The sequence below is a fragment of the Pseudorca crassidens genome, chromosome Y, assembly GCF_039906515.1.
Source record: "Pseudorca crassidens isolate mPseCra1 chromosome Y, mPseCra1.hap1, whole genome shotgun sequence".
In the NCBI taxonomy this organism is placed as follows: domain Eukaryota; kingdom Metazoa; phylum Chordata; class Mammalia; order Artiodactyla; family Delphinidae; genus Pseudorca; species Pseudorca crassidens.
Window position 1 is genome coordinate 18,862,478 of NC_090318.1, and position 14,443 is coordinate 18,876,920.

The 14,443-nt window shown below is 47.8% G+C and overlaps 1 protein-coding gene across 1 annotated transcript in view; it reads left to right on the plus strand.

Moving 5' to 3' along the window:
- Positions 1–13,453, plus strand: part of LOC137217813 (H(+)/Cl(-) exchange transporter 4-like) — a 74,363-nt gene extending 60,910 nt beyond the window's left edge. Inside the window, 6 exon segments of the mRNA XM_067724773.1 lie at positions 1,025–1,231; positions 1,338–1,418; positions 2,389–2,934; positions 4,754–4,940; positions 5,458–5,856; positions 13,233–13,453. Of these exon segments, the coding sequence (XP_067580874.1) occupies positions 1,025–1,231; positions 1,338–1,418; positions 2,389–2,934; positions 4,754–4,940; positions 5,458–5,856; positions 13,233–13,453 (1,641 nt within the window).
- Positions 13,454–14,443: the final 990 nt, after the last annotated feature.

Below are 14,443 nucleotides of genomic sequence, written 5' to 3' on the forward strand. Positions count from 1 at the left end.
AGAGAATTACAAAATACCTCTTACATTGTTCAATTCACCACATGTCATGGCTGGCAAAGGCTCAGGTAATTTAGATGCTTGTAATTTTCTAAATGGTATTACGCTCTTCAACTGTACCCTGGGGTCCAAATCCACATTAACTAACTGACAAAAAATTATAGATAATTTTATTCTAGGCAACACAAAAGGGCAGGATAGTGGCAGGCATACTAAAACGTCCCTTAAGTAAAGGGATCTGAGATCCCCAGAGCACAGGCTCAAATAGGCCCACTAGCACTAGTTAAAGACCAGTTTAACCACTGCTAGTTTGTCTGCCTTTAGTTAAAGGCTAGTTCAAGAAATACCATCTGATTGTAGAGCTGGAAGACCTCACTCGTGTTCTCTAGGAAGGATCTTAGTGAGTTCTTTCGAACGGATGCCCACACGCTCGCTCACTGTTGGTCTTTGTCCTTGAATTAAGAAACAGATCTCTATCAAGATCTCTGTCTTGTGCCATACACAACAGGCCGTCGGCTGGATTTGGCCCGTGGGCCATAGTTTGCAGACCCTGATCTAAAGTTCAGTTGATACTTTGTTGTATTTGCTTTGTCACATATCCAGCCAGATGTCCCTTTATCTTGGCCATCTTTCAGTAGTGAAAAATTAACAGTTAAAATCAATAGATACAGAACAGTTAAAATCAATTTTCAACACAACAGAGGGTAAAATGCACAGGATAAATGCCATAAATAAAATGAGACTCTGATAATTACTCAGTCCTCGTTATGATCTCTCATTACTCTCGGAATTATTAAGATTTACTATGCATTGAAATTGTTTCAGGGTTCCATTAATATATAAAATTAGGCGTTAATATAAATTCTCAATATAAAATTATAGCTAAATTAACAACTAAAGCAGCCTGTCCTCCATATGATTAGTGAATCTCAGTTTGAAAGATGCTTTTCAGAGGAGGGAGAGGTTACTGTCCTAGCCGTGGCGCTGAAGCGGCTCACTCCCTATCGTTCTCCATCCTGTGTTTCAGATAAAGACCATCTTGAGGGGCTTCATCATCAGGGGCTACTGGGGCAAGTGGACCCTGCTGATCAAGACTGTCACCCTGGTGCTGGTGGTGTCCTCGGGCCTGAGCCTTGGCAAGGAAGGGCCGCTGGTGCACGTGGCATGCTGCTGTGGCAACTTCTTCAGCAGCCTCTTCTCCAAGTACAGCAAGAACGAGGGCAAGAGGCGCGAGGTGAGCAGGTGCAGGATGAAGCGCCCTCCCACCCTCTCCGGGCTCACCAGTACCCGCTGATTTGCCGGAAAGGCCTCGGGCTGACGGGGAGCTCTTTGCTTCGCAGGTGCTGTCAGCTGCGGCCGCTGCTGGGGTCTCTGTCGCCTTTGGTGCTCCGATCGGGGGTGTGCTTTTCAGTCTGGAAGAGGTGAGCGTGGGCTCTGGAGGGCCCCGTGGTTCTGAGCGCCAAGGAACACATGGGGGGTCAGGGCGGCAGGAGGCTTCCCTCTCTAGCCCTCTGAGGACTAGATGCGAAGGAGGATTGAGAGATTCCTGCAGCTCATTAAGGAGCCGCAGTGTTCGCCATGAAATACGTGTTTTCGAGTCCTGTTGAAAACTTGCCAGTGTGATTTCTGGGGGAGATTTGCAGTCTCCTCTCTCGTTTTCATAAACAACACAATGAAGCATTTTTATGTTTTGCAACGCAAATGGATCTAGTCCAGCAGTTGGCCCACGTTGTCTGTAAAGGGCCAGGTAGCAAATATTTTAGGCTTTGCGGGTCTCAGGGCTCGGTCGCAACCACTGGGCTCTGCCCTTGTAGCGTGGAGGGTGCCGCAGACAACACGCACGTGCGCGGCGTGGCTGCCTTCCCACAAGACCTTCCTTACGGATGCTGAAGTTTGGATTTTATATCATTACCACTTGTCACTAAGTCTTGTTCTTTTGAATATTTTACATGTCACAAAATAATTCTCTTTCCCCAACCATTTAAAAATGTACAAACCATTCTTAACTCATGTGCCCTCCAGATACGTTTGCTGGGCCAGGGGTTTCAACCCATGATCTGTTGTCTGGAGAATCAAATCAGAGGTTTCTTTTCTTTTAGGAGGGTCTCTGTGCCATAAACAGAATTATGATGAAGTGTTCTCATTTCTCTTAAAAAATAGCTCAAACACACCTTGACTAGTATCCATTCCAATTTTAGACATAGAGTCCTTTAAATATCTTTGTTAGTGCATTTGGGCCATACTCACACCTAGGTTGAGGAAGTGCCCATCTTTGGTCTTGAGTGTGACTTTGTGGCCGATGCCAGCAGGTGGCTGCTGATCAGGGGCTGGGGCTCTGGGCAGCTCTTTCTTCCGCCAGTCTCTGATTTTCCACCTGTTCGTTGGTCGCAGGTCAGCTACTACTTTCCCTTAAAGACCTTGTGGCGGTCCTTTTTTGCGGCCCTGGTGGCAGCCTTCACGCTGCGATCCATCGATCCCTTTGGGAACAGCCGCCTTGTCCTCTTTTACATGGAGTATCACACGCCCTAGTACATGGCCGAGCTCTTCCCCTTCATCCTGCTTGGGGTCTTCAGGGGCTTGTGGGGAACCCTCTTCATCTGCTGCAACATCGCCTGGTGCAGGAGGCGCAAAACCACCAAGCTGGGGAAGTACCCGGTGCTGGAGGTCATTGCGGTGACCGCCATCACTGCCATCGTCGCCTACCCCAACCCCTACACGCGCCGCAGCACGAGCGAGCTCATATCCGAGCTCTTCAATGACTGCGGGGCCCTCGAGTCCTCCCAGCTCTGTGACTACATCAATGACCCCAACATGACGTGGCCCGTGGACGACATCCCCGACCGCCCGGCCGGGGTCAGGGTTTACACAGCCATGTGGCAGCTGGCCCTGGCGCTGATCTTCAAAATCATCAATACCATATTTACCTTTGGCATGAAGGTAAGTGAAGGGGAGGGAAGGTGTCAGGGGAGGGAGGCAACCTTTGTACTTCTGGGGATAGCACCCTACTCCCCAGAATAAGATTGTGACGAGGGGAAAAGGGGAGGTGACCTTATTGAACGTTCTTATGCGCAGGGCACTTGACATTCTTTTAATCAACAAGAAACAACGCTTTTGATAAACAGCAAGCCTATGGAATAGAGATTTATAATCCCATTTTACAAGTGAAGAAGCTAAGGCTTGGAGTATATCATTCATATGGAGACGTGTACAGCTTGGTGAATTCTCACAAAACATACACACTTGTGTGACCAGCACCCAGGGTCAGGAGCAGAACACTGGGAACCCTCCAGAACCCCCTTGTATTCCATGACTGTTGCTTTTTGTGGTATTCTTACGAATTAAAAAAAAAAAAAAGTCTAGGCACTTCCCTGGTGGTCCAGTGGTTGAGAATCTGCCTTCCAATGCAGGCGACATGGGTTCAATCCCTAGTGGTAACTAAGATTCCACATGCCGAGGGGCAACTAAGCCCGCCTGCCACAGACTACAGAGCCCACGCGATCTGGAGCCCCCATGCCACAACTAGAGAGAAGCCTGCGCGCAGCAACGAAAGATCCTGCGTACCGCAACTGAGACCCGACACAGCCAAAGTAAATAAATAAATATAAATAAATAAATATTAAAAAAAGTCTGAGAAGCTGTGCACTTGGGGGCAGTGGTCAAACACAAACCTGAATTTTTGCTTTAAGAACAAGGAAGGATGAACGTTATTAACTAGGTGACGTCTGATGCAAAGGGATTTATTTTCTTATGGTTCCTGCTGGGAGAAGTCTGCTGTGAAGGTACAGGGGATTAAATGATGGGGGGGATAAGGGGTGCTCAGAAAGGAACAATTTCCTCAGGAATGTCTCACACTCTGGAAATCACACCCCAGGATCCAAACTTAACTTGAATTTGGGTAAAGATCCACTTGCATCCTCAGATTGATGACAGCTGGGGGGTGGGGGTGGGTAGGGGTGACATAAATGCAGCTCCCAGTCAGGATCGGCGGTCACATGCAGTCTCCACGAACAGAGTCAAGTCTGTTCTGTAGCACATGTCTGATCACTAGAGGAATGAACATGTTTTTCACACAGCAAATATAAAACACGCTATTACCAAGGCCTTTCAGTTTCAATGTCTATTTCTTTGCTGCATCTAGCCTGGCTTGAAAATATTCAGAATACTTTTTGGAAAATGGAATTTTTTAGGAAGACGGACCTGCCCCCCCATCTCTCTCTGACAGGTGTTTGGCCACTGTACATACAAGAGGGCAGTAAGCCCGTGCCAAGGTTTTTGGAAGATGCAGGGCAGCTACACTGATGCTTTTAGCTTCTTTCTTTGACCTGTGAACAGTTGAGGCCTTGCTTTTCCATTTTCATGCTGTGGCTTGACATTTAATTTTAAAAGCTAATCTGAATGACATGTGAGGAGAGAGAGAAAGTGGTGAGTATCTCAAGTGACAGATGTGCAGTTTGAATGTTATTTGCAGTGGGGCTTATCATTCTTTTATCCACAGCAGACAAACTAGGCCAGCTTTTGAAGGCGAGGAAATGAAAGTGTAAAATTGCATTTTCTCCAGGTCACAGTAGATACGACCAAGCAGGTGAAATCACTGGTCCCATGGTTGCCCAGGTGACCCATGCTTCGAAGCGTTGCCCCTCCTTTGAAGACCGAAGCAAAATGCAAGCTCGTCGAGGGGGGCCTGAGTTTCCCGGCGGCGGGGCGGCGGGAACGGGGCCCCCTTCCCTCATGCTTCTCTCCCCTGCGCTCCCCGCAGATCCCGTCCGGTCTCTTCATCCCCAGCATGGCTGTGGGGGCCATGGCAGGCAGGATGGTGGGAATTGGCGTGGAGCAACTGGCTTACCATCACCACGACTGGATCATCTTTAGGAATTGGTGCAGGCCCGGAGCAGACTGCGTCACCCCAGGGCTCTATGCCATGGTGGGAGCTGCCGCCTGCCTAGGTACCGTGTGTGTGTGTGTGTGTGTGTGTGTGTGTGTGTGTGTGTGTGTGTAATGTGAGTAGCAGAGGGCTTTTCTCTGCTCAGTCATCCAGGGACCCAGGCTGATGGGGTCTCCACCATCTTGCAGCTGTACCATCTACAATAGTGGATAGTCTCTGCAATTTTCCAGCTCGAGGGGTTCTGGTAGAGAGCGATGCTTGCTGAGTCAGAAACCTGCAAAGCCCAAGTAGGCTCCACTCACCAAAAAGCAAGGCGTGTGGTCCTGGGTGAATAGACAACTTGCTGTCCCTCATGGGAGAAGAGCCCCTCAGGGAGATGTGACTTACGGCTCCTAATGCAAGGCTGTGTTTATCGAGTCTGGCCTCTGGCCCAGAGGTCCGAGCCTGGGCGCCGTGTTGGACTGTCTCAGTAGAACAGGTGCCGGGAGGGTAGAGCCGGCTTCTCGGTTTCCACAGTTCATGTCCTCTTGCAGGTGTGGAGTCGAGTCCTGCAATTTCATTCCTCCCTTTGGTTGCAGGTGGAGTTACCAGGATGACGGTGTCATTGGTGATCATCGTGTTTGAATGGACGGGTGGTCTCGAGTACATCGTGCTCATGATGGCGGCAGCCGTGACCAGCAAGTGGGTGGCTGATGCCTTTGGGAAGGAAGGCATCTACGAGGCCCACATCCACTTAAATGGGTACCCGTTCCTGGACGTGAAGGACGAGTTCACCCACCGCACGCTGGCCACTGACGTCATGCGGCCAAGGCGGGGGGAGCCGCCGCTGTCCGTGCTCACCCAGGGCAGCATGACCGTCGAGGACGTGGAGACGCTCATCAAGGAGACCGACTACAACGGCTTCCCCGTGGTCGTCTCCAGGGACTCGGAGCGCCTCATCGGGTTCGCCCAGAGGAGGGAGCTGATTCCTGCCATAAGTGAGTAAAGCAGGGAGGCTCACGTTTCACGGAGACGAATAGCAGCTCTGTGCCCCGACATTCTCAAAGAGGTTCGACAGAGTGCACGAGGGTCGGAGGGCTTCAGCCCAGGGTCTCTCACGCTTTAATGCTTATTCCGTTTCACCTGGGCGTCTGGCCAGAATGCCGTAGGTCTGGGGTGGGACCCGAGACTCTGCATTTCTCCCGAGCTCCCTGTGAATGCTGCTGCTGCTGCCCCCAAGTCACACCGTGAGGGACAGTGTCTTGTCGGAGGCATTCTTGGCTGGACACCGAGCACCACATTTGCAAGCAGCCCCCTGGGCCGCTCCCGCTAGGACACACGCGCTCCGCCTTTTAGGGACTTGCTGGGCGAAGCTCAGCAGGAAGCGGTGGGAGAGCTTGGGCTGGCCGGGCCAGCTGCTCGCAGAGATAGACTTCCAGGCAGGCTGACCGGCTCAGATGCTGAGCCCTTTGCCTCAGACGCCTCCCTCGGCGCCGCTCAAGCCCGTCACTTCGCCACGATGTCCGGTGCCATCAGTTAGAGACCCACGTGGGTGCAGTCAGTTCCGTGGGATGCTTTTCCTCCTCGTGCGCTAACTGGATCAGCTGGGCTGAGGGGCAGGCTGTTGAGTTGGGAGAGCAGAGAGGGGATGATGCCCAGCTGGATGTTCCCGACACGGGCGGCTCAGAGAAGCCCGGGGCTCCCGGTGGCCCAGGGATGAGCGCCTTGGAAGGGGAGCGAGACGTAGGAGAATTCCACAGACAGAGGCCTGGGTGTGAGTCTTTGAAGGACCAGGCAGGGAGGAGCAGTGACTCTTAGAGGATTTTCTCCAGGTGGAGAGGGGGCAGGGACCAGCAAATGAGATCCTCCTCACTATCACATCATTTCAGGGTAGGCTGTAGCCCATGACATGGCTTATGTGTGCACTTGATTTTACTGTGTATGTCATCTTCAAGAATATTTATGAATTTTGCCACTGGGACGTGTCGAGGTATAATGGTGAAATGCTCCCCTGGGAATATACCTTGGCCAGACAACCTTTTGCTTATCCCTGTTCTTTGTTAACTATTTATAAGGCACTCCCTTTGAATTCCTGAAACTTTTTCCCAATGTTAAAAAAAGTTTATAAACAGCTTTGTAAATATTTTGAAATTATCTTCATCAAGGACTTTATCAAAATGAGGACTCAAACAAGACCCAGTGGGAATGGAAAAATCAGAGTTATGGGAGAAGAGTTAAATAAACTCTTTGTTTTCTTACTAGGCCCAGGAGGGAGGGACAGCAGATCTTAGCGGGGCTCCCCCAGGGTGGTCCCTCCGGACTTCCTGATGCAGCGGGGGCAGGGAGCTGCAGAGCGCATCTGCGGTGCATGGTAAACACTAATGCCCTCTGGCTCAGCACCTCTGCATCTCACGGTACACCGGGGCCCATGACATGGCTCACGTGTGCCCTTGATGACTGTACTTCCACGACATTTGTGGAAGGGGCACTTTTTCAGGTATGATGGTAGAATGCCCCACCGGGAACACACCTTAGCTTATCCCTGCCCTTTGTTAACTATTTCTTAGGCTCGCCCTTTGACTTTCTAAAGCCTCTTCGCTATGTTAAATAGCTTGTAAAATGTTTTTAAAGTATCTTCATCAAAGGCTTTATAAAAATAAGTTTAAATAAGCTATATAGCCTCTAATTTTAGCTTGTTGCTCAAACATATTTACCTCCCCCAAAGGAACAGTTGATTTTATATTTTAGACACGAAAGTACATTGTGCTTTAAGTGCTCCATGATGCTTCTCTTTATTATATGTCCTGTCCCTTAACAGGTAGGTGCCTTTAGTCATGACCATTGCCTTATAAATAATGAGATTTTCTTTTAAAAAGCTGTATAGTACGGTTTTTTTTTGTTTTTTTTTTTTTTTTTTTTTTTGCGGTACGCGGGCTTCTCACTGTTGTGGCCTCTCCCGTTGCGGAGCACAGGCTCTGGACGCACAGGCCCAGTGGCCATGGCTCACAGGCCCAGCCACTCCGCGGCATGTGGGATTTTCCCAGACCGGGACACGAACCCGTGTCCCCTGCATCGGCAGGTGGACTCTCAACCACGGCGCCACCAGGGAAGCCTAGGTTGGGTTTGTTTTAAATTAATGTAATCAGCAGAGTTTAAAAATTTATTCAATCCTTAAAATCTTTTAAGCAAAGGTTGAAATTTAAACACTCTAGTAATAAATGTCACGGAATCCATTACCTATTGTGTAGCTCCAGGCACACCTGCTAAGAGAGAGCTTACTAATTTTGCTGAAACCCATTACTGCAATCAAGTGGGAAGCAGTAATTGTCATCAGCCGGTTAGAGAAGAAATTTAAGCTTGCCAACCCAGTGCCCTCCTAGAAGCTATGTTTGGAATGTCTGAAGAGGCAACACGGGGTGTAAATAATACCTTTATGCTTTCCATCAGACCGATAAGAGTGTGGAAGCTGCCATTTACATGGTTTGCAGGAAAGCAAGGAGTGTTTGGCTGTGAGCAGTTTGAAAAGCTGTTTTCCTGCTCCGTGGATATAGAAAAGTCCTGTACTCCGGTGGAGAAATGCATTACCTGTATTTGCAGACTTAGACGCCCTTTGCGAATATAGAAATAGGACGTGAGCATTTAGCTAGTAACGATCCCATGCCAATTTCCCTTTCAGGGCACTGAGGAGCAGAGATTTTACATAGATCCAAGATAAGAAAAGAGTAGTAAGTGAGGCAAAGATTGTTTTCTCACGTGTCATGTTTAAAAAGGTGTCAGTTGCTCCCGTGAAGCTGAAAATGTCTTATTTTCAGTCTATCTCTGGAATGCCAAACCATAGCTGTTGTCTTTGCTGGAGAGCCATTAGTCACAGCACCTCGGAAACGTGGCCCTTTCACCATCACGTACTCACACATAGGGCCATATGTGGCCCTTGTTCAAGTTCCTGGTAGATGGGACTTTACCTCTTGGTGCTCTCTGCAAACACGAGGCTCTTTCTGTGCTCAGCAGGCTCAGGCTCCTCTAGTCTTGAGTTCCACAGTTAAGTGAGGCTGGATCCAGAAAGGACTCCGTGGGAAGCCGCAAAGATGATTAAAGGGATGGAAAGTTAGAGTCATGGGCCAGAGTTAAGGGAACTCTCATTTTTTTCGCCTGGTGGATGATTTGATGGTGATTCTCCAGCATGTGGAAGAGGCCCACTTGCAGAAAGGGATCTATGTCCAGAACTGAACAACAAGATATGTACGTATCAGATCTGTTGGATGGGTTCTTTAGGGATAAAGAGGTTTCTTCCTGGGAGAGCTGTTTGTTAATGATGGGGATAGGCCATGGAGAACAGTGGTGTCATCTGCTTCTTTCTGCTGGGGATGAAAAAATACATGCAGAGGGACTTCTCCATGCCTTATAAACTATAACTTGTCAGAAAATCATCTGCTTTTTCTTCTAAATAGTTTTTACTTTTTTACCACATCACCTTTGTACTGACCACCACTATAGTTGCTTCTAATTTTCCATTTTAACCTTTCTTGTCAATTACGTCTGTTTTATGGAAGCATGTTTTTAACCTTTGATGTCTGGCATCTGCCTAAGCTTTTTTAAAATTAAAAAAGATTTTTTAAATTTTGATTTTCTTACTGAAGTGGAGTGGATTTACAATGTGTTAATTTCTGCTGTACAGCAAAGTGATTCAGTTATGCATATAGATTACATTCATTCTTTTTAATATTCTTTTCCGTTATGGTTTATCACAGGATATTGAATATAGTTCTCTGTGCTATACAGTAGGACTGTGTTGTTTATCTATGGAAGCATTATTTTTTCTTTCTTTTTAAAAATTAATTTATTTTTGGCTGTGTTGGGTCTTCGTTGCTGCACGCGGGCTTTCTCTGGTTGCGATGAGCGGGGGCTACTCTTCGTTGCAGGGCGCTGGCTTCTCATTGCAGTGGCTTCTCTCGTTGTGGAGCACAGGCTCTAGGCATGCAGGCTCTGTAGTTGTGGCTCTCAGGCTCTAGAGTGCACGCTCAGTTTTTGTGGCGCACAGGCTCAGTTGCTCCGCGGCATGTGGGATCTTCCCGGACCAGGGCTCGAACCCTTGTCCCCTTCATTGGCAGGTAGATTCTTAACCACTGCGCCTCCAGGGAAGTCCCTATGGAAGCATTTTGAACGAACAGGATGATAACGTACTACCCCTCTAAAAACATGGTTAGAGTTTCTCAACCTTAACGCCATTAACATTGGGGCTGGATCATTCTTTGTTGAGAGGGGCTGTCCTGTGCACTGTAGGATCATCCCTGATCTTTACCCACTAGATGTCAGTAGCAACCCCAAAATGAGACCCCAAAATGTCTCTGGATATTGCCAAGTGTACCCTGAGGGTGGAGGCAGAATTACTCTCAGTTGAGAACCGTTGCTCTAAAGCCATTGTAATCACTTACTGGATATGTGATTATTTCCAGTCTTTTAAAATTTCTTGGCCTATCACAGTTTGTGGAATTCACTTTATCAACACTTTCCTCATTACCCTCCCTGCACCTGGCCTTATGATCGTACTGCTGCTAGCAAGTGGAATGTCAGGTTGAATGACCTTAACAGGCACTCGTAAAAGGTACATCATTTTTCAGGAGCTGCAGCCACTGATGGTAGTTGTGGTAGAATAGAACGGCAGACCCCCAATACTAACAACAATTTAAAAAAGTTTAGGGGCTAACAAAAGTTTAGATGTAACAAAATGATCTTTACAACAAAAATGAAGTTTATTACATTTTTTAAAGTAAAAGTAATACTCAGAATGTTGGGGAAATCAGAAGCAAAAGAGAAAATTAAAAAGGTGCCCACATTTTCAACACCGTAGAAGGCTCTGGTTAATATTTAGCGCTTTTCTTATCTTTTAGGCCTTTTACACATGTAATGTTGGGCTATCTTTTTTTTTTTTTTTTTTTTGGCTTCTTTTCTAACACAGGTTCCCATGAGTCCCTGGGGTCTGGGAGCCTATACTCTCATAGCACTGGATCATGTGCTGGGTGAGGGCTTGGTTTACTCTTTCGTACAGGAAATATTTCGTGTAGCCTCCACCATGTGCTGGTGCTGTCCCGGGAACTGGGAGCACAGCGATGACAGCAGCCAGGCTCTGCCCTCTGTGAACTTTCATGCTGGAGTTTGTTGCAGGCATTTTGGTGACAGATGATTTCTTGTCCAAAGTGGGAGTAGATGGTTCCCCCAGTAGAGAGATGAGGAGAGCTTTCTTGCTGATTCTTCCATTCACCAGCTTTTGGCTGTGCGTCATACCTCCACGCCCAAAGTTCAATCAAGGCTTTAAGATAGGTCTTAAGATAGGTCTTAAGATAGGTCTTTAAGATAGGTCTTAGTGGCCTCACAGAGAGCGCTTCTGGAGAGAGCCACAGCTGCTACTCTTGGAGTACCAAGGAGCGCTGCTCAGGTCTCCGGCTCTGACCCCAGCTGTTGCCTTTGATTCTTGTTTGGCAGTGGATAGCTCAGGGCTTTCCTTCCTAATGCCTCCTTTGTAAGATAGGCTCTGTTCTACGTGACAGGCAGAGCCAAGGACACCGACGTTCAGTAGACCTACCCACTCGTTCATCCAATTGTTGGTTGACTGACGCATGTGTGCACTTGGCAAATACCTGTCTTGTGTCTGCTGTATTCTCGGCATTGTGCAGGCACTGGGATTGCAGTGCTGATCAAGAATTCACGGAGCTAGGTGCTGTTCGCATCAGGGCTTCTAACTCAATCGGTAGATTCAGAGGCAATAGAAGCTTGTTATTCATTTCACCAAGTGAATTGACAGTTGGCTAGGTTGTGTTTGGTTTTATGAGGGGGCTCAGCAAATCCATGTGATCAGTTCTTGATGGGGTTTTGTGGCTTGATCCAATCCTGATGTTCAACTGGATTGTTGAAATAGATGGGATTCCTGTTGCATGGGACTTTTAGAGAATCAGGCGGTCTATGAAAATGGGCGATAAGTGTGTGTTGACTGTTTGCCGCCCACCTTAGCATTTCAGGACAGAGCCATCTCGATTTAGGAGAGAAATGCAGTGTGTACTGTGTGGCACCTACGGCTGAAAGCATGTTGTGCATCAGTGTCATCTGGTATTTGTGGTTGAATTGTACTCCATCTGATGTAACTCGATTGAACCTGACCCACATACTGTGCAGGCATTTGCCCAGCGGGCCCTCTGTTCCCCTTTTAAACAGAGACCCTTTTTCAAACTCAGTCTGACCCCGAATGCTGCCAGTTTTCCATTAGAGTACTCTGTTGTAATAAATAGCTTTAGAGCCAGCAGTTAGAATTTTATTTTTCAAAGAACAATATAGGTGAATAGTAGTCTTTGAGAAGGCAAAAAAAAAAAAAAAAGTATTATAGAAAGCAGGATCCATTTTAAGGCAAGCCTTGCTGTACATTTTCCCTAACCTTTTCCCATGAAGCAAAAGAAAGATTAAAATTCCAACAGAAGGAAAATCGCCTTGGAGAAATATCTTGAGACCGATGGATTTATTTCATGTGTGACTTAAAATAGCCTAGGTTTCTAGTACCGCATAAAGCTGTATTTCTAATGAGTTCCTGTTACCCTACTTTTCTTCAGCTTTCTTTCACGTGGACCCGCCTACAGATAGAAATAGGCTAATTGTTACCATAACAGTTTTCCTATCTTTCTTTGAGAAATCCACCAAATGGCCCATATTTAAGAGAGGCGATCCAAGGGGTGGGGGGAATGCAGCTTTTCTAGGGGTGGGGGGAATGCAGCTTTTCTTTCTAGGGTTATTTCTTTGGTCCCAAGGGTCATAGTTAGACTGAACTGTGTTTCTGGGCTGTGAGCCTAGGATGGTCCTCTTGGTTTCTTGTTCCTTTCAGGATTTATAATGCCATCTGGGCCAGTTATACGTTAGTTTTTAAAAAAAAAAAAAAAAAACCAAACCATGTATTAAGGTCATTGGGCAGCTAAGTGAGGTTTCTTTTCACGTCAAACAGCCCCTGATGAGGTGAAGGTGTGTCAGGAAAGCAAGGGTGGCAGGCCCTGGGCCAGCTGGGCGCCCTGGCCTCCAGGCAGAAGCAGTGCATTTCGCTAAAGGAAGTAGCCTGGTCAGGCCCGAGTTGCAAGACTTTGGCAGTGAATGATCAGGTCACAGCAGGGGGGTCTCGCGCAGCATTCGCTTGAGAGAGAGAGATGCCAGTTTCACAGATGTTTGGCTGAAGCTCCTCGTTAAGAATGTAGAGTCTGCCTTCCGCGCCCCTCCTCTGTGGGATTCTAGGCTGCTGGGGGAGGGAAGTCGCGTGTTGCTGTGGGATGGGGTGGGATGGGGTGGGGGAAGGGACTCCGCAAGGGAGTCTCGTGAGGCTCACCGTCCTGCTCGCCCATTGCAGAGAACGCCAGACAGAGGCAGGAGGGCATCGTGAGCGACTCGGTCATGTACTTCACCGAGGAGCCCCCTGAGCTGCCAGCCAACAGCCCGCAGCCCCTGAAGCTGCGGCGCCTCCTGAACCTCAGCCCTTTCACCGTCACGGACCACACCCCCATGGAGACAGTGGTGGACATCTTCCGGAAGCTGGGGCTCCGTCAGTGCCTTGTGACGCGGAGCGGGTGAGTGGCGGGACCCTGGGGGGAACAAGATGAAGGGGACGCGGGCTCAGCCCTTGAGGGACTGGCGGGGACCGGGGCAGGGGGGTGGGTGGCAGTGCTCGGAAGAGATGTCCGTAGGTGAGCCCAGGAGGAGGAGTTGCCAGCGAGCTTGGGACTCAGGCTTCCAGGTGGGGCTGCTGTCTCTGCCCTGAGATTGAAGGTGGAGTCCGAGGGGAGGAGCCCACGGGGAGGGGCTTTGGCTGCTTTTCCAGTGCCCTGGTTCTGGCGCCAGAAGACGTTCAGACTCTGAACTGGGATACCCGTCTTCCAAGTCATGGCTTTCTGCAGAAACGAGCAACGAAAATCTCAGGGCTAATGAAAGAAATGGGGTTAGACGCACAACGTTCAAACACTTGGCTGACACACACAAGATGCAACCCTAATAGAAGAAATGGCACAGTTCTACACATTTAATGGATAAGAAATACATAAATATTATAATAAATATGTTATTCTTTACATTAAGGAAGACCTGACAATTTTTGTAGAAGTAGGCATCAAAGCGCTGAGTTACTGTGATTTACTGTGAAGAGAGGTATGGCTCTTAGCATATACATGAGCTGAGGTAGCTTACAGATGTATTATGTGAACAGGTGTGTGTTTTGCATATTTTTGTGCCACTGGGCTCAGACGGGTGTCGTTATATGCATTCAGAAATCACATAAGCAAATGGTAAATTTATATTATGATTAAATTTTCTGTTAATTTTGTTAATTTTAGTTGTGCAGATTCACATTTTCAAAACAAATGTTATCTGTGAACTAAGAGTTGTGATGACTCCATGGCATTTTATAACCCAATAAACTTTTTATTTGTTTTAATCACATGTTATGAAAATAACAATGAAAATCTTGAGCAGCAGATTGAAAGATTATAACATTTTGAGAAGTATAGCAAACTGAGGGTCATTCTTTTGGATTACAGTCATGACTAAATTTGGGTAGGAGAATGGATT